The following is a 25549-nucleotide window of genomic DNA, read 5'->3' as shown; positions in this document are numbered from 1 at the left end:
TATGAGTTTCATACACAGAATTAATATATGAAGAATCACACAGAGCCGTGACTGACTCTACACTGAAACCTCTGAACCCCTATAAATAGGCTAACTTGTCTCACAATCGTCAGTCTCCTGATGATTTCTGGCTAGTCGAAACATTGAGACAAATTAAGAACTCACTCTACAGCAATGAAACTACTTTCCGCCCAAGTAGTAGTTAAGCAGGACAGTTCTTTTCAGAACTGAGAAGTCTCCCAAATTCTGAAAAATTACTCCGCAGCAGTAGTATAAACAGCAAGACATGTTCTCGAAGAACATAATCTACCTAGCAAAGTAGAATACTCATGGTGTCACCGAAAACCAAATAGGATTCAAACTGCCCCTAGCTACCGGGCAATCTCAATGGTCTAGTTGGTACATGTAAGACATCTGCTCTAGGTTGGCAAAGGTCGTGGGTTCGAATCTCACTCCGTTAATATGCCTGTGATTTTGTTCACAAAACTCGGAAAATACTGAGCATACAGTACTTACACACATCAGAGTAAGAGTGAAACAAAATAATATTCAAATATACATTGAAATGAAAATGGGTGCAGAAGCGGGATTCCATAATAGACTATGTACCTTGGCATGACTTTGATGCCCACTTCGCTCTGTATCTGCTTCTTGGCTATCATAGCCGCCATCCTGTCTGCCTCGACCTTTGACTGCTGCTTAAGCCTCTTGAGATAAGTAACCACCGTGTAGCTGAGACAGTTCTCCATGCCGTCTGGTATGACGTTGGGTGCACCCATCCGACGCAGAGCTATCTTCAAAGGCTGTGAAGGCATGGAGGGAAGAGTTTAACAATTGATTCTGGAACTAAACTCTCTCTTCATGTTTGTTTTTTCCTGATCTTGAGCCTCGAAGGGTCTGGACTCAGTTTCATAAAGTTGCTTAAAGGGCCTAAACACTCTCTTCAAAGGGCCTATGTACTTTTTTCTAATAAAAAACACAATGTTCACAGATTTACATAATAAACTTACGCAGTTTGAAGATGATAGTAGAAAGCTTCCCTTAAAGGCAGTGGACACTATTGGTAATTACTCAAAATAATTATCAGCATAAAACCTTTCTCGGTAACGAGTAATGGGGAGAGATTGATAGTATAAAACATTGTGAGAAACGACTCCCTCTGAAGTAATGTAGTTTTTGAGAAAGACGTAATTTTCCATGAATTTAATTTCGAGACCTCAGATTTTGAATTTGAGGTCTCGAAGTCAAGCATCTGAAAGCACACAACTTCGTGTGACAAGAGTGTTTTTTTCTTTCATTGTTATCTTGCAACTTCGACGACCAATTGAGCTCAAATGTTTTCAATGTTTTCAAATAAATGGGATGACACTGGCTTTGGTTTTTGACACCTGGAAATCTTTTCCTTACCCCAGCGTAGTAGCTCGGCACATCTCTCAGGTAATTCTCGAAGGCTTGCCTCCACATAGGGGACGGTTTTAACCTGTGGACTTTGAAGAGATCGTCAAGCAGCGGAAGGAGTACTGGGTAGTTATAGGGCATGATGAACAGGTTGACCGAGACCAGGTTCGAGCTAGCCTTAAGATAACCAAACGGGTGACCAAGCTCGTTGTTTTTGCCGCTGTTTGCAACAAAAACCTGTCAACATAAAAACAAGAGAAATTAGAATTAACAAAGGACCTATAATAATAACAGTAATAATAATAATATCAAAGTCTTATATAGCTCACCCAATGTATCTACCAACAAGGTACTCAAGGTGGTTAGTATATACATTTTTTCAAAAAATTGATTACAGAAGTTATGAATTCTGAGACCCAATAAGGGTTTACAAGGTGCTACGGCGCGGCGCATTCAGCAGCCAAAGCCAGGAACACCGGGGTGAACCGCCTTAAAATCTTTCCGTGCATTACACATCACACGGGACCAACGGCTTTACGTCCCATCCGATGGTCTTAATGCAATACATAGCTAATTGCCTGACATTTTGAACCTAGCAGAGTCTTTCTCGAAGGCTAAAGGGTTGTCATTTAGCCTTTGAGAAAGACTCTGCTAGGGTCAAAACGTTAGGCCTTAACTTTTGTTATAACATTAACACAAAATAACAATGATACTTAGAAGGTAGCATCATAGATTGATAACTGCTCCTAACATGAATTACCATAAAACTTTATTTGGTGAGAAGCACTGCAGTTGTTGATAATATAAACTATTTTGAGAAAGGGTTTCTCTTTAAAGTAATATGACTTGGATAATTTTTCCAATAAAAACATTTGAATTTGAGAAATGATTCATGCATGAATGATGGTTTGGTTTCCATTCGCGAAAGCTGCGGCCAGAGATGCGATCGGATGGATTTGACGATTGTGTGAAGACGACAAATATCTGTAATTAAGCTCTTAATTCCAGACGGCTCCTGACAAAATCAAAACCCCATCCCTTGGGGACGAGGTCAACTCTTACCTGCCAGCAAACATTAGGGTTGCGTCTCTCCAGGATGTATTGGGTCAGAGGTGAAGGTTCAAGCTCGTACTTGTCAAAAGGAAGATTATCCAGTAACATTGGCTCACAGTTTGTGCACATGAACTTCACTGCAGGTTGAGCATCTCGTGGTTGCTGGACAATTGAAGATTATCAAATGAAAAAAAAATAAAAAAATTGTTTGTAAAAGAGAAATAATACTGTATATTGGTTTGCGGTACCACCATATGTGTATCTACATGCTGGGTAGATTATTTTCTTTAGAGAACGATCTTGCTATATATTCAACTACTGCGGAGTAGATTTTTCAGAATTCGGGAGACTTCTCAGTTCTGAAAAGAACTGTCCTGCTTTTTAACAATTACCTTGGCGGAAGGTACAAAATCGGCCGGGTCTACTACTTTAGCTTTAGTAGAGAGAGGGGACTTCTCTTTAATAAACTTCACTACCGCCGAGTGAGTTCTTAATTGGTCTCAACGTTTCAACTAGCTTGCTCTAGTCATCGGCAGGATAATCATAGGTATTTATTAGGTGCCTTAAACCAAATTGCCTTTTATATTGGGCCTTAGGTATGACTCAAACTGTCTCATCTCCTTAGGAGTATGCAGCATCGGCAGCCCAATGTGCACACAGATTGCTGATCACCCACAATAAGCTCTACCCACACAGGAACTCTAAGAAATGGGAAATAGTTTTGGACACAAAAAAGTAACATACATGTGTGTACCTCCCCTTTCACATTGCGTGTGGCGTGTCATGGCCAGGCGGTTAAGAGCACCGGATTCAAGTTCTGGTGTTTGATCAGCAGAGTGTGGGTTCGAGTCCCGGTCGTGACACTTGGCCAGGTAAAATTTGGGAGGTAGTGCTTTCTGCTCTACCAGCCAGGCTTCGGATTGATGATACCCAAGCCTACATCCATTATGGACTGTAAAGGGGGTAACCCTGTTTCAGCTCTAGGATTAGGTGGCAACGGCCTCTGGAATAAAATAATTGTAGCCCACACCTTCAGGCCTTGTGTTTGGCGACTTGCATAAAAAATTAAAAAAAATTAATACTACCTTAATACTAGTTTAGTTTCGGCTACAAACACAGGTGAAAATTTATGAACGAGAAAATAAGAATCTTTACCAGGGTGGGTGCGTTGACATCCGGCCAGAAGGATTCTGGGATAGGCCACTGGCCCATGGGTAATCCTGTCTTGGGGTTGGGACGGACGTAGATGAGCTTCCGACAATTGTGCCATGACTTGTCTGGTGGAACCGGGGAGGCTGTGTTTGAGCGTGCGTTGCCGTTGGCATTTGGCACGTTGAGATTCGACAAGCTTGACCCACTTTGTGTTGGCATTTTGGCTTCTTTTGATTCTGACAGAAAGAAAACGAAGGCAGGTATAGTTAAGGTACACAGTAAGAAGATGTTCTTATACCTGTTTCAGACAGGCGCTCCAGAGTCGCGCCAAACCAAATTCTGAATTAAAGGAAAGATCGACTATTGCAGTAGGAGCTGAACCTAATGTAAATGTTATGTTAAGTTCGCCTGTCTGAAACCAAAATTTAATTGGGTCGACCCAGAGTCGCTCCTAATCTACTTGATTCGGCGCAACTCTGAAACGCCTGTCTGAAAAGGTTCTTAAAGGGCGTATTTAAGAAGAAGAAAAAAATCAGTGTTTGAAGAAACTGATCCTTGGCTAAAATACTGAATAGTAGCTTCTGAAGCCAAAGCCAAATTTTCTCTTAGGGTTAGGGTAGCCCTTCCATGCCAAAACAGCCCAACATGAAAATGACATTTTTAAGAAAAGAAAGTACAGAGATAAGTTTCCTGCTGGCCAGTTACAAAAAAAGTCTGGCGTGATTGATGGCGATTGCCTCATGAATAGGGTGCCCTTTACCGACATGACCAAGGAGAAAATGTCTTGGTGCCCTTGCCCTTTCAAAAACCGATGCATAAAGGCCTGGAACGTTAAGGGTAAACCCTGCTTAACCAGCAAAGCTTCAAAGCCGCTGTTGTTTCAGGGGGGTTACAGGTAATGCACACATTGTTACCCTGGTCAACCCCCTGCAAGAATTGATGCCATCTGCCATTCTATAAACTTACCTGTTTCAGATTGTTTATTGTCGGTCAGGCCGTTGCTAGGGATGAAACCATTTACAGGCCCCTCCCCTTCATGTGGCATTGGTGACCTTGAACCCGGCAGTGGCTTGACTACAAAGGTCAAAAACCAGACAAGAAGAATACAGTTTACGTAATTCTTTGTCGATTTTGCACAGCCAGCTTTTCCGGAAGGGGAACGTTCACCACATTCATCAGAGGGGTATGGGGGTCAGGCAGGAGGGCAGATTAAAAATTTGGGTGGTAAATCCACAAGACTACAGGGCTTGCAGCTCAAAATATTTCTTAGACCAGCAGCTGATTTCACGAAACGCCAGGATTAATCCTATCTTGATTTGGACGAGTAACCCGCCCTAACTTAGGATGGGTTCAATGCGTCCTACGTCTTTGAATACGGAACTGAACTCGTCCTTAGTCCTAAGATTAATCCTAAGTTCAGAAGAGTTTGGTGAAATCGACGGCAGGGGCAGAATTCACAAAGAGTTAAGATTAATCTTAACTGCAAATCAATCGTAGCTGCTTAGCAAAGCATGATGTCACAATACAAATCACTACATGTATGGTAATACTGGCAGGTCATCTCAAGATGAATTTTTGAGCTTTGTGAAATCGAGCCCTGAATTTATTGTACAAGACTGGTTTCAAAATGAGAAGAACAAAAAACCCTTAATGAGATGGTATTCAGCGTGCATTCAACTGTTTTCATTTGAATTTATACTAAAAGACTTGTAAGAAAGCTGATCTTGTTTGTCTTTTATGTTAAGTATACTTTGTTGTTTGTTTGTTTAATAGACGATCGTCCAGTCAAGGGAACTCGGGAAAACTCCCACAAGGGGATAAAAACACCAAGCTGACAACAGACAATCTCTCTCCTACAAACAATTGTTTAACATCTATGATTATGAATTGCACAAATTCAAGAAATTGTGATTCAGTAACTCAACGACGATGCTTATTCTAGTCATTGTGAAACCAGCAGTTAGTTCATATAACTCAACGGAATCGAAAGGTATTTATCAGACCCAATAACAACATTTTAACATTGTAAGGGAATAGGAGTTGTTAATGAGGTTTGTGGACATTTTGACAATGACTTTTAGTAAAATTGAGTCTAGTTGTGCAAGAGAAATGTTTCAAAGAAATGTCACTCTCTAGCATGTTTATTTAAGTCCATGTTTCTTGGGTTAAAGACACTGGACACTTTTGGTAATTGTCAAAGACCAGTCTTCTTACTTGGTGTATCTCAACATATGCATGAAATAACAAACCTGTGAAAATTTGAGCTAAATTGGTCGTCGAAGCTGCGAGATAATAATGAAAGAAAAACACCCCTGTCACACGATTACTTCTTTCTTGAAAACTACGTTACTTCAGAAGGAGTCGTTTCTCACAATGTTTTATACTATCAACCTCTCCCTATTACTCGATACCAAGTAAGGTTTTATGCTAATAATTATTTTGAGCAATTACCAATAGCGTCAACTGCCTGTAAGAGTCACATATGGAGTGTTTTGGCGGAATTCTGAGGTACTATAGCCAAAGCCAGTAGTGGTTAGTTAGTTTACCACCCACATCCCTTCAAAATCAAACTGAATAATTATATTTGATGCGGTTGGACCGAGGACTGCAACATTAAACAGGTGATGCTTTACATGGGATCATGCACAAGGCCATAGTTAGAGTCCCAATAGTTTTGGTGCTGAGTGAGTTACAGGTAGGGTTATAGATTGGGTTTTGTGCTGATAATATAACTTCAAAAGGGAATTCTTTCTCAAAAATAGTTTACACTAGCAACAACTGCAGTGCTTCTCACCAAGTTTTTATGCCGTTCATTTTTGCAGTATTTATCAATCTATGGACCCTAGCTTAAGAGTGAGGAATGATCCTTAAAAAATCACTATTGACATGATTGACAAGGACGCTAATTAAAGAACTTGGTTAGGTGCAAACATGGCACATTGTTAATAGCAATATATTTAACGTTACCATCGTTTGGAAGTGGCGCCGGATCTGACCCAACCTTCTCAAAGTTGACCACAACTCCATTCTGAACTTTCTGGACGAGTGATTCAAGGCACTGGTTGAGGGTCTTCATGGATGTGACAGCATAGGAACGGCCTGAAAGGAACAAGGGTCAGGGAAGTTAGTTTCAATCTTTTTGTTGGTTTCAACCACATTGCTAAAAACAGTTCTTCGTACTGTATTCGTTGTTCTGTAGGCAGATGTCTTTGATGTACCAAAATTCGGCATTCAGGCTTTTGTTAGTAAAGTCTGTCACACGCCAATATGGCTAATCAGGCCTATGTTTATACCCGGTTTCCTTGGCATTGTACGACTCATAATCCAGTTCATCGTAGATTCCACCCCAGCTCTCGCTAGTACCCATTTCTACTCCTGGGTGGAGAGAAGCAATTTAATGATAAAGTGCCTTGCTGAAGGACACAAGTGTTGCGACTGACCAGGCCAGGATTTGAACAGAGCTTTGAGTCTACCGCCCTAGACCCCTCGGCTACGCCACCCCAATTCCCACTGGTGACTGTGTTTTTTTCTGTTTCTGCCTAATAGCTACAGAGACGGAATAAACGTTGGACTCCTGTTAGAAATTCAACTGGTCATTCAAAAAAGGTTTCTTCTTTTTTTTGTTTTTTTTGCATGTTCTGGTAAAAGGCCCTTTATAACTGTTAACCCAAACATTGGCTAAGGAGAGAAATTTGCTCAGTGCAGATTTAGGCAGTAAGCAGAGCCATAAAAATGGGCCCAGTTAGTTTCCTTTTACCTACCTCCAGTAACTTCACACATGGCGTTAATTGGTGACCCGTCTACACTGACCATGGTATTGCTGCGGTCATTGTCCACCGGCGCAACACCGGGGATGCGGAGTACCAGTGAGAAGAGCCGCTGGTCCCACCGGAATGGCTCTTTGGTCAGTTCACCGCCTTGTATGGCCATGCTCATCGGTAATAATAGCTGTGGTGGACAGAAATAATGAAAGAAGTGTCTGGGGAGATGTTTTCTAGAAATATTGAAAATAGCATTTCTTTGTATTGTAAGTTATCTATAATATTGATAAACAAAAGAGGAAAATGTGTAAGCTATTAATACATTAGTAAGTGTCTGAAAGAACGGAAATAGCAATAAGTGATCTTTGCTGAAATTCATTTAAAGTGTTTTCAATTTATAAAGAAGTTGAGTTCTCATGAGATTAAACAGATTTTATCCTTCTCTGGTGCTTTTCAGAAAGATTCACAAAAAGCCCTGATACACCATCACTGTAGAGCCGCTTTGTTGCAGCATAACACATCATACTCCCACACACAACGTCAAAGTACTGTCATTTTTACACATGCCATCAGCGGCAGAAGGGTTTCTAGATTTCCAAAACCTTGAGGTTGGGGCTAAACTTACTGATCGATAATTACAAACAAATTCAGATGTGTACATTTGAATATCTTTAGTACATTCATGATAAACAAACACATAATAAATAAAAATAAGTTTAAATAGCATTCCTGTTCCAATCTGGTCATTGCTGGTGTGGTTCACCATAGCAGAATCACACCTAGCTGTGACCATCTTCAGGCTGCAGTCTTTGGGGGTAAAAATGGTTTTAAAAAGGGGCAAGGTGTCACAGTAAAACACTTACCTCATCTTGTACTCCGTTGTTGTTTGTTAGTCTGTGTCCATCTGTGATTGCAATTATCATGGCTGGCTCCAAGTAGAACGGATTCCGACCCTGCAAGATAGACAGAGAGAAATGTGATAAGGTGGCCTGGCACCCCGCTCTCCCCGCCCCCACCACTGACAGGGTTCCCATGACATTGCCAGATATTGGAAAATTGTAAAAGATAAGGAAACGGCCAGGTAATAATAATAATAATGGGGTGTTGTGGCAGATAAGAGCATCGAACTCAAGCTCTGGTGCTTCTGTTCAGCAGAGTGTGGGTTCGAATCCTGGTCGTGACACTTGTTCCCTGAGCAAGACACTTTATTACAATTGCTTCTCTCCAACCAGGGGTTAATGTGTACTTCTGAGGGCAGAGATGGTTCTTGCGATTGATTTTGCTTAGTGTGCTACATATTTGGCAGCACAGGCTGTATACTCCCCAGGGAGCTGTGATGGTTTAAGGAATGAAAAGGCCCAGTAATCAGGGGTAAGTTTTGTACATGTAATGTTGGAAGCGCTTTGAGACATGGTGTATAAAGCACTATATAAAAAACGATTATTTTTAATAATAATTGTATAGCGCTGGTATCCAGAAAACCATTCACTGCGCTGAGATCTCAGGAGAGATAATGATGCCTTATAGTTTTTTTTGGAGATGTAACCGGAATGAAACAACACAAAATGAGGCTTTTAAAGAATGGAAAAGCAATGGTTTTTTTTGTATATAAGAAAAATGCTTGATTTCGGACAGGATTTAACGGAACTGAGGCTAGTAAGGAAGTAGTCTGGCTCCTTTTTTCCCTGCATACACTACATACATTTATTTTCTTCTACACGGGGAACCTAACAAGGCGTTCGTGTACAGCATATCGTGACGAAAACGTAAACCCGTCAAATGGATTTGATCAAGGTCCACCTTGAATGAATTCTCCTTGATTTGTTTTTTCCTGACCAAAAAAAAAACCCCCAAGAAACCACTTCTCTTTCCGGGGTGACTTTCAACCAAGGGGGAAGCTGAGGCAAATTTAATTGGGCAATTCCAAAAACCGCTATTTATTGTGTCTGTCAGTAACTATCAAATAAAGATTTCCTCTCTCATTCATGGTACCACAGTCCGTGCATGAATTGAGACCAATTTAAGAACTGACGTTAAGACCAATTTAAGAACTGACTCCGCGGTAGTGCAGTTAATCCAGATCCTATAGGCCTATATTTATAAGCTAAAGTAGTAGTCCCAGGACTCCCAGCCTATTTTCTATACCATCCGCCCGGGTAATATTTTAAATGCAGGACAGTTCTTTTCAGAACTGAGAAGACTACCGAATCCCCGAACAATCTACATTGTACTCCACGGTAGTAGAATAAAGAAAGACAGTTCTCTAAGAACAAACTCTACCTGGCAAGTAGATACACACATGGTCTTACCGCAAACCAAATATAAGAAAAGTGCTCTTTGCAAAAAAAAAGTGGCCTTGCCCAATCCAGAAAAAAGAAAAAAGGCCTATATGTAGAAACCCAACTGCATTTTATGAAAACATTTGTTGTCTTTACTTTGCTAGTCAGAGATTCATAGTTGGACGACAATCTTCTGGCAACGCTAATTACTTGGTAGTTTCGAAAAATTTACCACGCAGACAATTTTGCGAATTATATAAAAAACAAAAAGTTAAATTTGTTGGCCAATAACTTACTTGTCCATAGTTATCAATTCCTGAATAAAGCCGATTGATATTCACAAGGTCAAAGGTCATCTTGAGCGACTGCCCCAAGCCAGTTAGACTGGTAGCCTGGAGATTCTTCAGTTCATTCATGAAGGCTAGATGGTTGTCTTTCCAGCCAGCCTGTAATAAAACGGGAGACAGGAAACAATACCATTAACAATTGGAAAGCACATGGTAATTTCTATCTTTTGATTACCAAGTTCCCACTCACAAATCTTCACAAATTGGCAACACTGAAACATCAATTGAGGAAGGAGTCACTCCACAAGACCACAGGGAGATACCAGAATCCAAGTAAGAGAAGAAGAAAAATATGCCTACAGAGTTCAATTCAATATGACATTTTATTCAATACTCTGCCTCTAGCTACCGGGCAACCTCGGTAGTCTAGCTGGTAAGACACTGCTCTAGAATTGCAAGGGTCGTGGGTTCGAACCCATCCCGAGTAATATGCCTGTGATTTTTTTTCACAGGACTCGGGGAAGTACTGAGTAGCCTATACAGTGCGAACACACATCGGTGTATGGGTAAAAAAACAAAATTGATATTCAATACTCTTGTTGGAAAATCATTCAATATGAGGATTCAGTATGAGAATTCAGTTTAACAATTGAACTGTTTGAATTTAAATAAGAACACTAAGAATCAAAGATTGATCTCATGTGAATTCTTCAACAATCAACAGAATTATAATTTTCCGACTGAAAGTCAACGAACCCCCAGGAGTCTATGACGTAGTGTTGGGATCAGGTGTCTGCAAGGTAACAGATTCTAGATCATCCCGATGATGTCTTGGCGAAGACTATTAGCAGGCCTGTATGCTTCGTTTTTGAAAGGGCAAGGGCACCAAGATGCATTTTTTTCTTGGCAAAAGGAATCCTAGGAGGAAATTTTAAGTTTCTACTAGAGCATTTCAAGGGCACCAAGGCAATGACCAGGGGGCGCCTCCATTGCCTCCGTGAAGTATTAAGCCTGTAGTAGTTTCAATCAGAAATTAAAGGTCCGGAAATATTCCCAGTGTTGTGATCAAAAGTAAAAACACTTAAATGTAATAACAATCATTGTTTTGATTTATTTATGTAATTTGTTTTGTTGGGGACAGTGAATCTCCTTTCAAGAGATCAACTTCACAAAAAAAACATCCAGATAACCCCCTCCATTGTATGGGCGGCCAAAACTAGTAAATATCTTAAGCAATAGACAAACTGCAACAACTAACTATTTTCGGGAAACTAACTCTATTTTCGAAAAACTATAGAGCTATATTTTCGGGAAACTATCTCTGTTTTCGGGAAACTAACTTGATTTTCAAGAAACTAATTCTATTCTCGAGAAACTAACTCTATTTTTGGGAAACTAACTCTATTTTCGAGAAACTAACTCTGTTTTCGGGAAACCAACTCTATTCGGGAAACTAATTTTTTTCTACGAGAAACCAACTCTATTTTTGAGTAACCAACTCTATTTTGCAAATATTGGCGATGTCGCAATTCTTTGCAAAGAAATTAGAAAAAAATATTTGCGATGGCTCTTCAGGGCCACCGTACTATTTTCGGGAAACTAACTCTATTTTCGGAAACTAAGGACTGAGTAAGACCCAACGTTGGTGGCGCATGTTCAATTTGCTCTAGAACTTATGTGCGCCTGTTCTATCCAGATGACGTTGTGTGTCTGGTGGAAGGACCATCTGCAGTGTCTACAAGTGTTCTGTGAGACTTTGTGTATGACTCTATAGCCAGCAGTTGTTTTCAATTTATTCAAAATATTTTTTTTATGACATTTTAAAAGTTACTTTAAAAGTAATTTACAGAAAAAAATAATAGTTAAATAAAAAGTGTGAATAATTATTGGCTTTCAAATCTGATTTTTATTAATTTTTTTTTTCTTAACATTTATAATAACGCACATCAATAAACAGTGATAATTGAATCGCCAAGCCGATGTTTAAATTTAAATATTCCTAATAATATTGATATGGGGTTAAAACAATTAATTTTCCAAATATTTTAGAAAATTAAAGGCACAATTACGGCTTCATAAACCTTTAAAAAATTTTTCCCAGAATGCTCAGTAGAATGTTCAGTCACATGATTTGATCATCATGAATTGTGAATTGGAATAGTGTTTGATGAAACTTAACCGATGCTCAAATTCGTTTATATGGCATTACGACACAATTTTGTAGTTTGTAGAAATGCCTAAAATACAAAACTTTGCATTTACAACTGCAACTAACAAGTGGAGCCTTTCATGTTTCTTAGTTTTGGTCAAGAGACTAGAGGAGACTCTTTGCTTGGCAAGTCAAACCACAAACATTTTATCTAGGGACTGTTTACATCGCGCACAGAGAGGTCACAGATTTGCCACGATTTAAGGGACACCTTGAAAACAGGACGTCCTACGAAATATAGGTTACGACTACGTGGGCGTCCATCGACTAGAATGGCAACAATACATGTATACTATGTACGCACGGGAGGTACGGGACATGCGGCCGAGTAACAATCACAACTGTACATACGCCACCAACGTTGAGTTTTACTCAGTCTTTACTTTCTCGAAAATTGAGTTAGTTTCCCGAAAAAAAGCAGGGTGGCCCTGAAGGGCCATCACAAATATTTTTTCAAAACTCTTTGCAAAGATATTTTCCCAAAAATAGAGTTAGTTTCCCCGAAAACAGAGCTATTCCCGAGATAGAGTTAGTTTCTCGAAAATAGAGTTAGTTTCCCGAAAATAGAGTTAGTTTCTCGAGAATAGAGTTAGTTTCCCGAAAATAGAGTTAGTTTTCCAAAAATAGAGTTAGTTTCTCGAAAATATAGATAGTTTCCCAAAAATAGAGTTAGTTTTTCGAGAATAGAGTTAGTTTCCCGAAAATATAGTTAGTTTCCTGAAAATAGAGTTAGTTGTTGCAGTTTGTCTTTTGCTTAAGATATTTACTAGTTTTGGCCCTTTTGGCCGCCCATACCATTGAGATGCCCAAGACAAACACCAATTGAAAAAACTCAGAGAACCTCGTTTCAGTTCACTGTGCTCAGAAGGCAAAACAACTACCATAAACAGGTTAAATACAGTATGGTTGTGTGCACCAATTTTTATTTATTTATTTTGAATAATTGGCTGTTTGGTTTAGCCTCAATTCTGATTAATCCTCCTGTTTTCAACTAACCCACTACATTATGTACAACGACCTCCGCAAAACGAACAACCTACGTAAAAAAACAACTAAAAAAACACTTTTCATCAAACTTGGTGGTCACGCTTTCATTTGCTTCTCTTTTAAAATAATAAAAATAATTATATTAGACACTGTTAAAGCGCTGTTACATTTTTGTTTTAACCCCATGTCAATATTCTAGAAAAAAATATTGACATGGGGTGAAAACAAAAAAGTAACATTCAAAATTTTATGAGCAACAGGTCCCTCTGAGATAAGATAATTTTTGAGAAATGGGTAATTTCTCACTCCAAAAAATGCTCTGCATTATGCATCTGAAAGCACGGTTGTGCAACAAGTGTGTTATATTTATCTTGGCCCAAATTGCCACACGTTTTGTTATTTTAAAATGCACATGTGGGGATACACCCTCAATTACCTAATGTGCCCACCAGTGCCTTTAAACGGAGTGTATACTTTTTACAATTACTCCAAAAACAAATGACTATAAAAACTTACTTATTAAAAGAAATGAGATGATAAAATGTATTATGTTCTTATTTAAACAAATTTCCTTTGAAGTTCTGTCGGAATTCTTTATCAGATTGTCTACTCCAATAACTGAATATTATTATTATTATTATTATTATTTATTCGACCAATACAAGGTACAACAAACAAGTTACAATAGCACAAGACAGAACATTAACGGAAAAAAAATACAATTATAACAAAGGAAGAAATAAGGAAAATAAATACAGAATTAAATAAAAGAATAAATAAGGTAAATTTAAATTAACTTTAATAAATTATTAGAGAAAGAAAACAAAAGCAAAAAATAAATCCAATAAGAGGGCGGCTGAGGGCGAGCATGCAGGAGGAAAACAGAACAAAGTGGGAACGACAACCAGAAGGGATAAAAACAAAACAAGGACAAATCATGCGGGTCAGGGGTAACAAAAGTAAACCAAATTACTGTTGCTCGGAAGCATGCTGCCCCACGCATGACCAACAAACACAATGAACTCAGAAACAACAATACGGAAGGGGAACCAAACAGGGGATCGTTCACGACCTGCATGCAAACAAAATTGAACATCTATTACGCTGTGTGGTTTAAACAATGATCCTTAAGGAGGCGGAGAAATGTCATAAGAGGACAAATTACAGCAGCTTCGCGAATGACGGGTGGTATCGTGTCCCATAATCTGGGAAATCGATGGGAGGGTGAATGGAACAATGCCCACTCCAGATTTTCGGAAATCTCAAAAATGCTGGCACCTTTTGAAATTAGTTTTTTAATTTTTTATTTTATCCCCTTATTCATTTAGAATTTTAAACAATTGAGCGGTTCCCAAAGGTACAAAATCTTTTGCCTTTAACCTACTTTGATTTATTGTCGATCATTGTGTATGCGATTCTTTGGCCTGAAGCCAGGCTCATAATACTTCCTGCAAATCCAATGGGAAGCGAATTTTGACGTCACAAATTAGCAACAAACATTTTGCAACAGTTGTGTCATTCCAAAAACCAGCCCTATGACGTCAACATTTGCTTCTCATCCGGAGGAAGTTTGAACCAGACTGACATGTAAGCCAACCATAACAAAGTCTTAATTTTTGTTGATCCCAAAAGGTTTTTATCAGATCAAAAGTGTTTATTTATAGAAAAAAAATTATAATTGCATTCAAATTTACGCAACCACCTGAGCCCCGCAAGTAGTTTTATTTAAAAAGTAATCCCAACTGAAGAAATGGTGCACCACTGTGGACATGTGAGTAATATTCATTAAACAGGACAAGTACAGAGTTTCAAAACACGTTACCTGCCTTGTGATATTCATGTTCTGTTTTGTTCGCATTAATTTTGGATTGCCTCAGTGAGAGGCACACGTGCTGAAGTGAGAGTTGCAACATCAACATACAGCAAGGGCAACATGCAAATATTAACAACCAACCAAATTTCAGATTTTGTGTTTGAGTTGAGGATATTGATCAGAATACGTTCACTATAAATAAGTTTATGCTAGAAAACAAAACCATACTGTGTACATAACGTAACAGGACCACAGTCAATTTCTAAGCATTATATAAAATCTATTGTGGAAAACCCCAGGTTCATAAATGAAATTCATACTCTTTTTGAGTTTTAAATGTTTTTATCTACAACCAGGGTCCAATTTCATCTGTTAATAAGCAGAAACTGTAACCTGCTTTAAGCAAATTGTTAAAAGCCAGTCTAAAACCAGTTTCACATAGCTTTAAAAGCAGAATAAATACTGCTTTTTTTAGCAATTTTTGTAATGTTGTTCTACTAATCAATTTGGTTCCCTGCATCATCAGGTAGGCCTAATCAATTGGGCCTTAGGCCTTTTGCTGAAAAAAGGCCTAAGTACTTTTTTTTTCTTGAAGCACATTATGCCTGAAGGAAAATGTCAGGAAAGAGCACCGTGGTTCAACTTGTCGCCTACATGATTATGAAGTAAATGAAGCTGAATGTGCTTTAAGTTACAGCATCTTTTGTATTTTTTTTCGTGATAAAGGGCATCTAATGAGGGGAATGCTAGTTTGCACTGGAACATTAAAATTAAAGAGCACAAAGAAAACAACCAGGGCATGGCAAAAAAGTACCAGGTGGGCATGCCAAACGCTTCCTCCATGGACTCAAATGGTCAGCGAAGTTGCAAAAGAATAATGAAAGAAAAAACACAAATGTTGCACAATTTGTGTTTGTGCTCAGATGCCTAAAAAGGGCTTCAAGGCCCGATTCCAATATTTGAGTGAAAATTACCCCATCTCAAAACCACCTTACTTTAGAGGGAGCCATTGATAGTATAAAACACAATGAAAAACATCTCCCTCTGAAGTAACGCAATTTTCGAGAGAGAAGTAACTTGCCACTAAAATATTTGAATTGGATTTCGAGACCTCAGAATTAGTGGGTGTGGCACCTCCCCCTTTTGATTGATTTGAGTCATAACTCAAATCTGGCTTCAAAATAATCGTATCCTCATCCTCTTTCAGGCTGCTGAAACAATTTCCTCAATCTTTCGAAAAAAGGTTTAATTCAAATTTTCTGATCCCCCATCAGCTAGTCAACAGATTTGCTCAATTTTTACCACTTTCGAAAATCGTTACACAAATTCTATGAACACGACCTTAATCCTCAATATCTAATGAATAACATTGAAAACACAATTGAGAAAATATTTTGAAAAAAGTATAAAAACTTACCAGATCCCGGAGCGAAACAGTAAAAAATGTCCAAGGTTGATATATCACACGACCATTTTGTGACTTCCCGATATGTTCAACGCTTTATTTGTTGGTCACCAAGCACTGAACCGCAGGTACCAGCCATTCAACGCTTTATTTGTTGGTCACCAAGCGCTGAACCGCAGGTACCAGCCTTTGGTACCTGTGAACATATTGGGAAGTCACAAAATGGCGATGCGACAGGTTCAAAATAGAACCTGGGAAATTTGTGACTGGTAAGTTTTTGTCCTTTTTTTCCCAACATATTTTCTCGATTGTGTTTTTGAGTGTTATTCATTAGACATTGAGGATCAAGTTTGTGTTCCTAGAATTTTTGTCATGATTTTTGAAAAGTCGTAAAAATTGAGCAAATCTGTTGACTAAACTATTTCGCCTTTTTCACTCGTAACCCTCTGGCTCCGCCGTCGGCAGGAGGGTTACGTTATCGCAACTACACCCGAAGTGGCTACCCCATAGAGCTATATAATGGGCTATACCCAAACAAGGATAGAGCATTTATTATACCCATTTACTCAAATATTGGCAATGCTCCAAAGTTGTTTCCATCAGACATAAGAATATTGAAGAACACACACAGTACACACACATTCTCAGTCACCTCTGACCTTGGCAACAGTCCCAGCAGTCTGGACCAAATTTCGTTTTGATGACTCAAGTTTCAACAAAATTACAAAGAGGGAACTACCTATTTGCTCAAGTGAAAGACGGAGTAGAAAATAGACAGATTTAAATGAACTGATTACGGTGTTAAATAAAACTTTTAAAGACCATCATTTGTTTTGGTATGTTCATCACCAGAAGCCCAGACAACGTGTTTTTAACTTTTTAAATTTTTTTTAAACTTTTTTTTTCTGATAAAAATGTCTGAAAAGATTTTATATAAAACAGACGATTTGTTTTCTTTAAGAAACGTGTTAAAAACATGAGAAACATAGGAAAACATAAGGATAACTTTCCGTATGGCGCCACCACTTTTTCACTCGTTTTTACAAAAAGGGATATATCAATCAGGTAAATTAGATACTATATTATTTTATTTCGAACGAAAAAGTGGTGGCGCCATACGGAAACTTTTCCAAACATAAATTTTCTCCATGAAATTCACTTTTTACATTTTGGTTTAAGATCAGAAATAATATATCAGATCTTGCAGCCAATTATGGCTGAGTACAGGCCCTTTTTAGGGCTTTAAAAAGAATAAATAAATTAACAGTATAGCTTTAAATTACAAAAGGTCAATGAAGTATCATATCATAACATACTATTTAATTTTGAAATTGTTCACTTTGCTACAAAAACTTGTTTGATACAAAATGTTGAATACTAATAGTATTAAAAATCACACAAACAAATGCCTTATGGCTTGACAATGTAGCATTACATTATAATTTACTTTTAAGCTAACCAAAAGGGAAATATTGTAAGTTAAAACAAAGTGTATAAAAACAAATCAAACAGTGCAAGCTAAACATTACTTTTCAAACTAAAAAGTCACACACTAAATAATATGCAAATCTTTTGACCTCGTGTTGAGGTCAAATGCATGCGTGGTGTGTGCGCGCGTGCGTGGTGTGTGTGCACTCTGAAAACCCATAATGCATCATTCGTCCAGAAATGTTCGGTTTCCGTGGTAGGCAAGCCCACACTATCAAAATTTACCCGATGAATATCACCATTTTGAATCGCACTCATGCAATAAATTTCACAACGAGGGATTATAACAACCCATAGTGTACATATGACTAAGATTCCAGACGGCTTGCGTTCGTAGTTGGAGGAAAATATGTGAAAGATTTTACCTTGATAGTTCCCGGCGGCTCGTCGCAGCTGACAAGCATGAAGCGGTCTGTCCGACTTGCCTGGTCCCGGGAGCGAAGCTATTTGGCGGGACGGAAAATACACAAAAACATGTCATGAAAATAAATGAAATGATGGCCATTAGAGAATGGAAATAATTAAGAAATAAATTTGAGTAAACAATTTGACTATATTGATGACATGAGAAGGCAAACTATGAAGTTTTTGGGGATAGTTGGGTGATCGGGTCACCCACACATCGTGGGCAGTTCATTTCTTCACCCCCTCACGGACGAGTTATCTTGCGCCTAGCCTACCTTCATGAAGGTTTCAACGGCGCCTTTTGCGATGTCGAGTAGCGTAGTGCCAAGGTGAGTCCGCTGGTTCATGGACGAACTCGTGTCCACAAGAAAAACTAACAACGGCATCTTGTAGTACGTGTTCTAGTTCATCTGCAGACGTAATTTTGGGTTGATTTGGGGCCGTTTTGACCCGTTTTAGAGGACGTTTTCTTGCACTTTCTTTTTCTTCGCAGCCCGCTCGGAGCTGCCTAAATTAGCAGCAGCGAAAAACGCCACATAGAATGATCACGTGACATGGGCGCCATGATATTTCTGATTGGTTGACAGAAATAGAATCAATTTGCATATTATTTACATGTAGCTTCATGAGGTGAAATCTGGTCTGAAAACTAGAACCATGTATTCTCAACTGTGTGTATAATGAGATTTGGTAGCAGACTAAAATTTGCACGCGAGACTACTTTTCAATGGTCGATAAGTGATTATATGGGACGCTGTTTAATGTTTACGTTATGCATGTGAATTATGCCTTGTTTTGCTTTTAAAATACAATTGTTTGTCCAGTCGACAATAACAATCTGAACTGTTCAATTTTAGTAATTGATCCTACTAATAAATGTGTATACAAACAATGAAACTTGACTGAAGGGAACATGACAAACAAGAGAAAAATTAAAGACTTATTTATACTAAAATAAAGACTATTTTTATTATACCATGCATGATGGATGGCGGTAGAATAGAGTACATATCTGCCACGTCTGTTTTAAAAAAAAAAAAAAAATCAAATTTGTTGTACTTTTTCCCTAACAACATGGGGGAAACACAGCCTTGCTCTATGGTCAGGCAATCCATGCTTCTAACTACCAAGCAATCATGCAATGGGCTATAGTAAACTATAGGACTAAACTACAAATACAAAACTAGGATTCTGGCTTTGAAAAATTATTATTTTTAAGTATTCAAATTCCAGTCATCAAGATAAGATTGATGGAGAAAGGATTAACCAGACCAGAGTGCAATGATTCAATCAGTCACTGAAAAGGGCACGGCCATTTTAATTTTGCCCTTCTTTTTTTTCTGACAGTTTTTTTTTTAAAGTTCTTGGGAAACCTTTAAATTAAACGGTACCAAGGTCTAGACCAGGGATAATGAGGCCACAGCAGCCCTCGGCCTCGGTATAATTAGTAGTAAACTTCCTGGGAGAAGCGAAGAGAATGCTACAATTTTTTTATTGAATAGTTTGATTGGTCCCTGTGGTTGGTGTTCAACTAGCATTTGGCTAGTGGACAGCTGTTTTTACGGGTGAAGTTAACGGGTAGCTTACTGAGCTGATGATTACAATCATGACTGAATAGCCTATACCTACTTGTAGAATTTTTTGCTTCCTCCCTCCTCTAAAATTAGACAAGAAACTAACAAGACTCTGGAGAAAAAACAATCCACAGTATATAAATTGTTAAAGACACTGGACACTAATGGTAATTGTCAAAGACCAGTCTACTCACTTGGTGTATCTCAACAAATGCATAAAATAACAACCTGTAAAAATTTGAGCTCAATCGGTTATCAAAGTTGCAAGTAATGAAAGAAAAAACACCCTTGTCACATGCAGTTGTGTGCTTTCAGATGCTTAATATTTCGAGACCTCAAATTCTAAATCCGAGGTCTCGAAATCAAATACTATGAAAAGTACTTCTTTCTCGAAAACTACGTCACTTCAGAGGGAGCCGTTTCTTACAGTGTTTTATACTATCAACCTCTCCCCATTAATTGTTACCAATAGTGTCCGGCCACTGCCCAGCTCTGGATCTCAGACATAGTGAATCAAATTTTAGTATACTAGTACACGTCCAAGCTTTATTAATGTTAACTCGCGTATACTGTCATTTGAAATGTGTGCCAATGACAATGTGAGGGAAGGGTATGTGTCTGAAATGGGTAATTTTATAAACATTGTGATCTCATTTTGTGCTACATGTAGGTCATCACTGCTGACATCAAGGCAAGAGTGGCAGTGTCATGGCCGAGCGGTTAAGAGCACCGGATTCAAGCACTGGTGTTTGATCAGCAGGGTGTGGGTTCGGATCCCGGTCATGACACTTGCTACATAAAATTAGGGAGGTAGTGCTTTCTGCTCTACCGGCCAAGCTTTGAATTGATGATACCCAAGCCTACATTCGTATGGACTGTGAAAGGGGTAACCCTGTTTCAGCCCTAGGAGTAGGTGGCAATGGCCTCTGGAAAAAATAATTGTAGCCCACACCTTGAAATGGCCTTCAGGCCTTGTGTGTCAGGCGACTTGCATACAAAAATAAAATAAATGCGTTTTCTCTTGAAATTCATACCATCTGGACAAGCGATGAAGCAAGCCTCAAAGCTTTCATTAATCACATAAATTCCTTCCACAGGACCATCAAATTCACGAGCGAATACTCAACCAAGGATACACACTTTCTGGATGTCAAGGTTCTCAAGACGGATGTAGGCTTAACCACAGATCTCTTCGTTAAACCCACAGATAAACACCAATACCTACATTCCACTAGCTGTCACCCCCGACACTGCAAAACCAGCATAGCCTACAGTCAGGCCCTCAGACTCCGTCGAATCTGTTCTAATGATTCTGATTTTATCCACCACTCACAGGAACTTAAGAAACACCTTGTTTCCAGGGGTCATAGCTCTCTAGCAGTCCATCGAGCTATCCAGAAAGTCAAGGCTCGTTCTAGGGAGTCAGTACTTTCCAAAGGACCAAAGAAACAACAGAGTCCTACGGGGAAAGTTCCTTTTGTTGTCACTTTCCACCCCTCACTTCCTCCCATTCGTAAAATAACCAGTTCTAACCATCATATTCTTCACACATCAGATCGACTTCAACGTGCTGTGCAGGAAGAACCCATAGTTGCCTACAGACGCCCACCAAGTCTCAGGGATCTCATTGTCCGAGCAGAAGTCCCTCCCATTAATGATGATGTTAATCCCCCTCTACCACAGGGAACTTTTAGGTGTTCCAACATCTCCAAATGCATCGTCTGTAGACAACACATCAGGGAATCAGACTCCTTCACCAGTAACACCGGCGGTACCACCCATAAGACAAGGGGTCATGTCACCTGCACCACCACTAATCTCATTTATCTCATATCTTGCAGAGTCTGTGGTGTTCAATATATAGGTGAAACAAGAACTACACTCAAGAGGCGTTTCTACGGCCACAGATCTACAGTCAAGACCCAAAAGCTAGATACACCTGTAGGTCATCACTTCAATCTTCCTAATCACTCCATTTCTGACATGATCTTACAGGGCATAGAGGCACTAGGCAACCACAGAGAGACTGTGCGTTTGAGTAGGGAGAAACTCTGGATTAGACGCCTCCAGACCATTCAACCCCATGGTCTGAACATCCAAGAAGGAAACGACTAATAAACCTTTTGTTTTGACATCTCCTTTTTTTCCCCCATAGCCTTTTAGCCTGAGCCTCATTCACTAATATAAATTACTTTTTACCCAACCTCACCACCCTTGATGTTGTCCTTTGTGTTTCCATATTCTTGCTTGTGGTCAAGCCAGCCCCTTCCCTTCACCCCCCCTTTTTTGTCCCCCTATTCATTGTTTACCCCCTGCTTTTTTATGTATGCTTTCTAACCCCATTCATGTATTTCCACTTCACTGCTTATGTTTCACTTAGTTACCTGTTCATGTTTGTTGTGTTGTCATTTAGCCTTCGAGAAAGACTCTGCTAGGGTCGAAACGTCAGGCCATTAACTATTTTTTGCATTTATACTCTCGGTCCATTTGGTTGGTAAGTTGTTTGCAACAGCTAATTCTATTTTCTTATCGAAATTCATACCATGTTACACATAGTCACCCGATGTTTGTTGTGTGTCATTTAGCCTTCAAGAAAGACCCTGCTAGGGTCAAAACATATCAGGCCACTTTTAACTATCTTTCGCATTTTGTCTGTTTTTATAGTTACAAGATGAAGTACTCCTTTCTCAGGCAAAACAAGTATCGTATCTTAATATGTGAAGGACATCGTTACTCCCGCTACATGACGGTGTACAACAAAGAGTACTTTAGATGCACGGACCGCACATGTAAAGGAAAGTTGCACCTCAGCTCCGGCCGTATCGTCTATAAAAACAATGGGCACAGCCACAAGCCAGATCACAAGGGTGTCTCAGCCGACCAGGCGCTGACTATCATGCGTAAGCGAGCACGCACTGAGGCTACACCTATTCGACAGATTTATACTGAAACGATAAAGGAGTATGAAGAGAACGGGCATGGGCCTATCAGAGAGAGCCTTCCTTATGGTGCGCTTGTCTCTGATATACTGCAGCGTATCAGAAACAGTGGTAGGAAGAGACAGGGGGGTCAGAAAGTCAAACAAGAGGATCTGGCTGATGAGGTACAGAAGTTTCATTTTCCCCAAAGCAGCAACATCAAAGTTCAAAGTTCCATGTCTGCATCACCAACTCAAGAAGGTGAGCATGACTTTCTCCACAGGGAAATAAATACCTCTTGTTTTTGGAACCTCTGGTGTTTTAATCCTCTTTAAGTACTCATTTCAAAGGGTGGTAGCGATTATGTCCACGCAGGAAGTATAATCCGTGAATGGAATACACAATCTGAGAAATGTATGTATCCGACAGTAACATTTCTCAGATTCACATTTTGGGGGATAAAGACCGACATCTTATTTCATAACCACATTACTTCAAAGTGGAAGGTAACTCAGGTGTGTTCCTCTCGGTTAATGTGGCAATCTCTTTTTTGAGACTGTTTTTGAAACACGGTACAAGAGTGCTCTTCCAAACTTCAAAGAGAGCGTTTTTCAAATGATTTTGAATACTTTTATGTACAAAAAACAGTTTGAAATTTTGCACTGAATCTTGGGGGTTGAGAGTTCAAAAAAAAAATGCTGAATTTGAATCTTTTCTGTTCATTTACAGGATATGAAAATTCAGACAATGAACTTGACGTCGTTGACTGTACCGATGAAACCGATGATCCTTCAAACTTGTTGCCGTCGACGTCTTGCATCACCACAGCTTCTGAAACAATTCCAACATCATCTCTTATGGCTAGAGGTCTTGATGGGTTCAACTCTTCTTTGGTGTCTTACGCTGAAAATTCCACTGTTACAACTCCCACGGACCCACCAGAAAGCAATTCAACTGGCCTTACGATACACAGCGCCTATTCATTACAGACCACGCCCATAGGATCTTTAACAAACAATCAAGGCGACAATATGCCGAGACTGGTCGATAATCGTGTCATGAGCCACGCGGATTTGAACTTGGAAACGGACGACAACATGGAGAACTCTCTTCTGCACAACGGACATCCCGAGAGCCTAAGAACCCTACAGATGAACTCTGATAATCTGTACATCAATAATGGACATGTTGAAGCGAAGTCATTTAACGGATCTTCAGACCCAACCATCTTACCTTCTGCCGTTCACACAGCTGTTAGAAACCATCTCCCAAGACAGACAGGTCGAAAGAGATCCATAAGCCAGATATTTACTCAACCAAACACAACTCTGACAGACCCTACGTTTTTACCGAGTGATGAGGATACTGAGCAGACCTATCGACAGTTTCAGATGAGCTTAGCGCGTAAAGAGCACCAGTTAAGAGTTCAGCACATGAAGGAGCGTCACGAAGCTGAGATGACTCTGGTGCGCTTGCAGCAAGAACTCATCAAGGAGCAGCTGAATGAGGCACGTCAACAGCCCGGTGGTGTTAATACATGATTGAAATTTATTTACTTCCTTTACCGGACATGCCGGAGTAGACATAAAACTTCCAACTCTGTAAGATTAAAGCTCGGTTCATACTTCCTTCAAATGCGATGTGAATTCTGACGTCACAAATTTCACAACGAATAATTCGCTTCAGTTGACTTAATGTGATCAACTCCAGCGAAACATTCAATACGAAAACAGCCCTGTGCCGCCAATATTCACTTTGCATTGGCATTCGCAGGAACAGGAAGTATGAACTGGGCTTGAAGCATAACTTTTAAATTAGAGTTTAGCCAGAAATAAAGGCTCTCGACTCTATAAACTCTGAGGTGATGTTACCCACTGTAAAGTCAAAGGTCCATGTCATACATTGTATGAAGCAATTACACATGCAACCAGGGTGGATTTCACAATGAGTAAAGTCATATGTTACACATGTCCTAACTTAGGAATAGCCTTTTAAGTATTGTTTAACCCTTTTGAGTCCTAGGACTGGTCCTAAATTGGGACTACAAATTAGTTGCCTCATGCAACAAGGCCTCAAAGTCCTTCAATTTACATTGATGCAAAGGCATGATAATAATAATAATAAAACTATACTTATATAGCGCATATCACCGTGAGGTCCCTATGCCCTGTAAAAGGAAATCAACAATTATTGTACAAAGTAAACAGATGTTTTTAACCGGGTTTTGAATTGTTTTGATGTCTCAGCAGACAGGACTTTTGATTTTGTGCCACTGCTGTTTTGTTCCACTTTTCCATACTAATTTTTATATAAAATAAAGAGCACTTTACTAATGTTACTAATCCGTTTACTAAAATCGTTGAATGTATCTCTAACATGTAATTGTGAAAGTTAGTCACTGTTGTTGAAACTCAACTGACCAAGCAAGAGCAATTGTGATGCAATCTAGCTAAATAGGTCAGTTGTACCATTATGGATAAAAAAGACAAAACATGCCAATAACGAGTAGACCGTATTGAATATGACGTCACCGTTGAAATATCTGCCCTACAACGTGTGCGTGTGTGTGTGTGTGTGCATGTGCTGTAGAAATCAAACCGGGAATACTGCGTGCTTAATTGATGTATGCGATTGGATGCGCATATGGTTTGCCCTACAAGATTGGGACTTTCATAGCAACAAAGGGTTAATTCAATATGATCTATATCCAACAAATACATTGACAACTTCCTTCCTGATAATTCAAGGCAGAGGACACTATTGGTAATTGTCAAAGACTAGCCTTCACAGTTGGTGTATCTCAATATATGCATAAAATAA

General features: G+C 39.2%; 2 protein-coding genes across 3 annotated transcripts in view; one reads left to right on the top strand and one right to left on the bottom strand.

The window, feature by feature from the left end:
• The window catches only part of LOC117298284 (integrator complex subunit 6-like), a 23839-nt gene extending 5096 nt beyond the window's left edge, over window positions 1-18743 (bottom strand). The window contains exons 1-11 of one of the 2 annotated variants that reach the window (XM_033781437.1): window positions 18513-18743; window positions 18198-18275; window positions 9940-10089; window positions 8228-8317; window positions 7365-7551; window positions 6571-6702; window positions 4570-4677; window positions 3607-3839; window positions 2461-2613; window positions 1408-1635; window positions 610-803 (exon numbers count right to left, since the gene is read on the bottom strand). In XM_033781437.1, the coding sequence (XP_033637328.1) occupies window positions 610-803; window positions 1408-1635; window positions 2461-2613; window positions 3607-3839; window positions 4570-4677; window positions 6571-6702; window positions 7365-7551; window positions 8228-8317; window positions 9940-10089; window positions 18198-18275; window positions 18513-18623 (1664 nt within the window). In that variant the 5' untranslated portion in view covers window positions 18624-18743. The remainder of the gene's footprint in view (window positions 1-609; window positions 804-1407; window positions 1636-2460; window positions 2614-3606; window positions 3840-4569; window positions 4678-6570; window positions 6703-7364; window positions 7552-8227; window positions 8318-9939; window positions 10090-18197; window positions 18276-18512) is intronic. The other variant, XM_033781438.1, reaches the window with a different exon arrangement.
• LOC117298285 lies at window positions 18485-25549 on the top strand. The gene is made up of 3 exons (XM_033781440.1): window positions 18485-18566; window positions 22476-22990; window positions 23459-25549. Exons 1-3 carry the CDS (start codon window positions 18517-18519, stop codon window positions 24268-24270), a joined length of 1377 nt encoding a protein of 458 aa, XP_033637331.1. The 5' UTR covers window positions 18485-18516; the 3' UTR covers window positions 24271-25549.

Source organism: Asterias rubens, chromosome 13, assembly GCF_902459465.1.
Source record: "Asterias rubens chromosome 13, eAstRub1.3, whole genome shotgun sequence".
NCBI classification, from domain to species: Eukaryota; Metazoa; Echinodermata; class Asteroidea; order Forcipulatida; family Asteriidae; genus Asterias; species Asterias rubens.
Note: the sequence above shows the minus strand (reverse complement) of the source record. Positions and strands in the feature narration are given on the sequence as shown.

Bases quoted from the DNA above. Each gene is read 5' to 3' on its own strand.
- LOC117298285 (XM_033781440.1), top strand. From the start codon at position 18,517: ATGAAGGTTTCAACGGCGCCTTTTGCGATGTCGAGTAGCGTAGTGCCA. The intron at 18,567-22,475 runs GTGAGTCCGCTG...CTGTTTTTATAG, and splicing joins TCGAGTAGCGTAGTGCCAAG to TTACAAGATGAAGTACTCCT. The intron at 22,991-23,458 runs GTGAGCATGACT...GTTCATTTACAG, and splicing joins TGCATCACCAACTCAAGAAG to GATATGAAAATTCAGACAAT.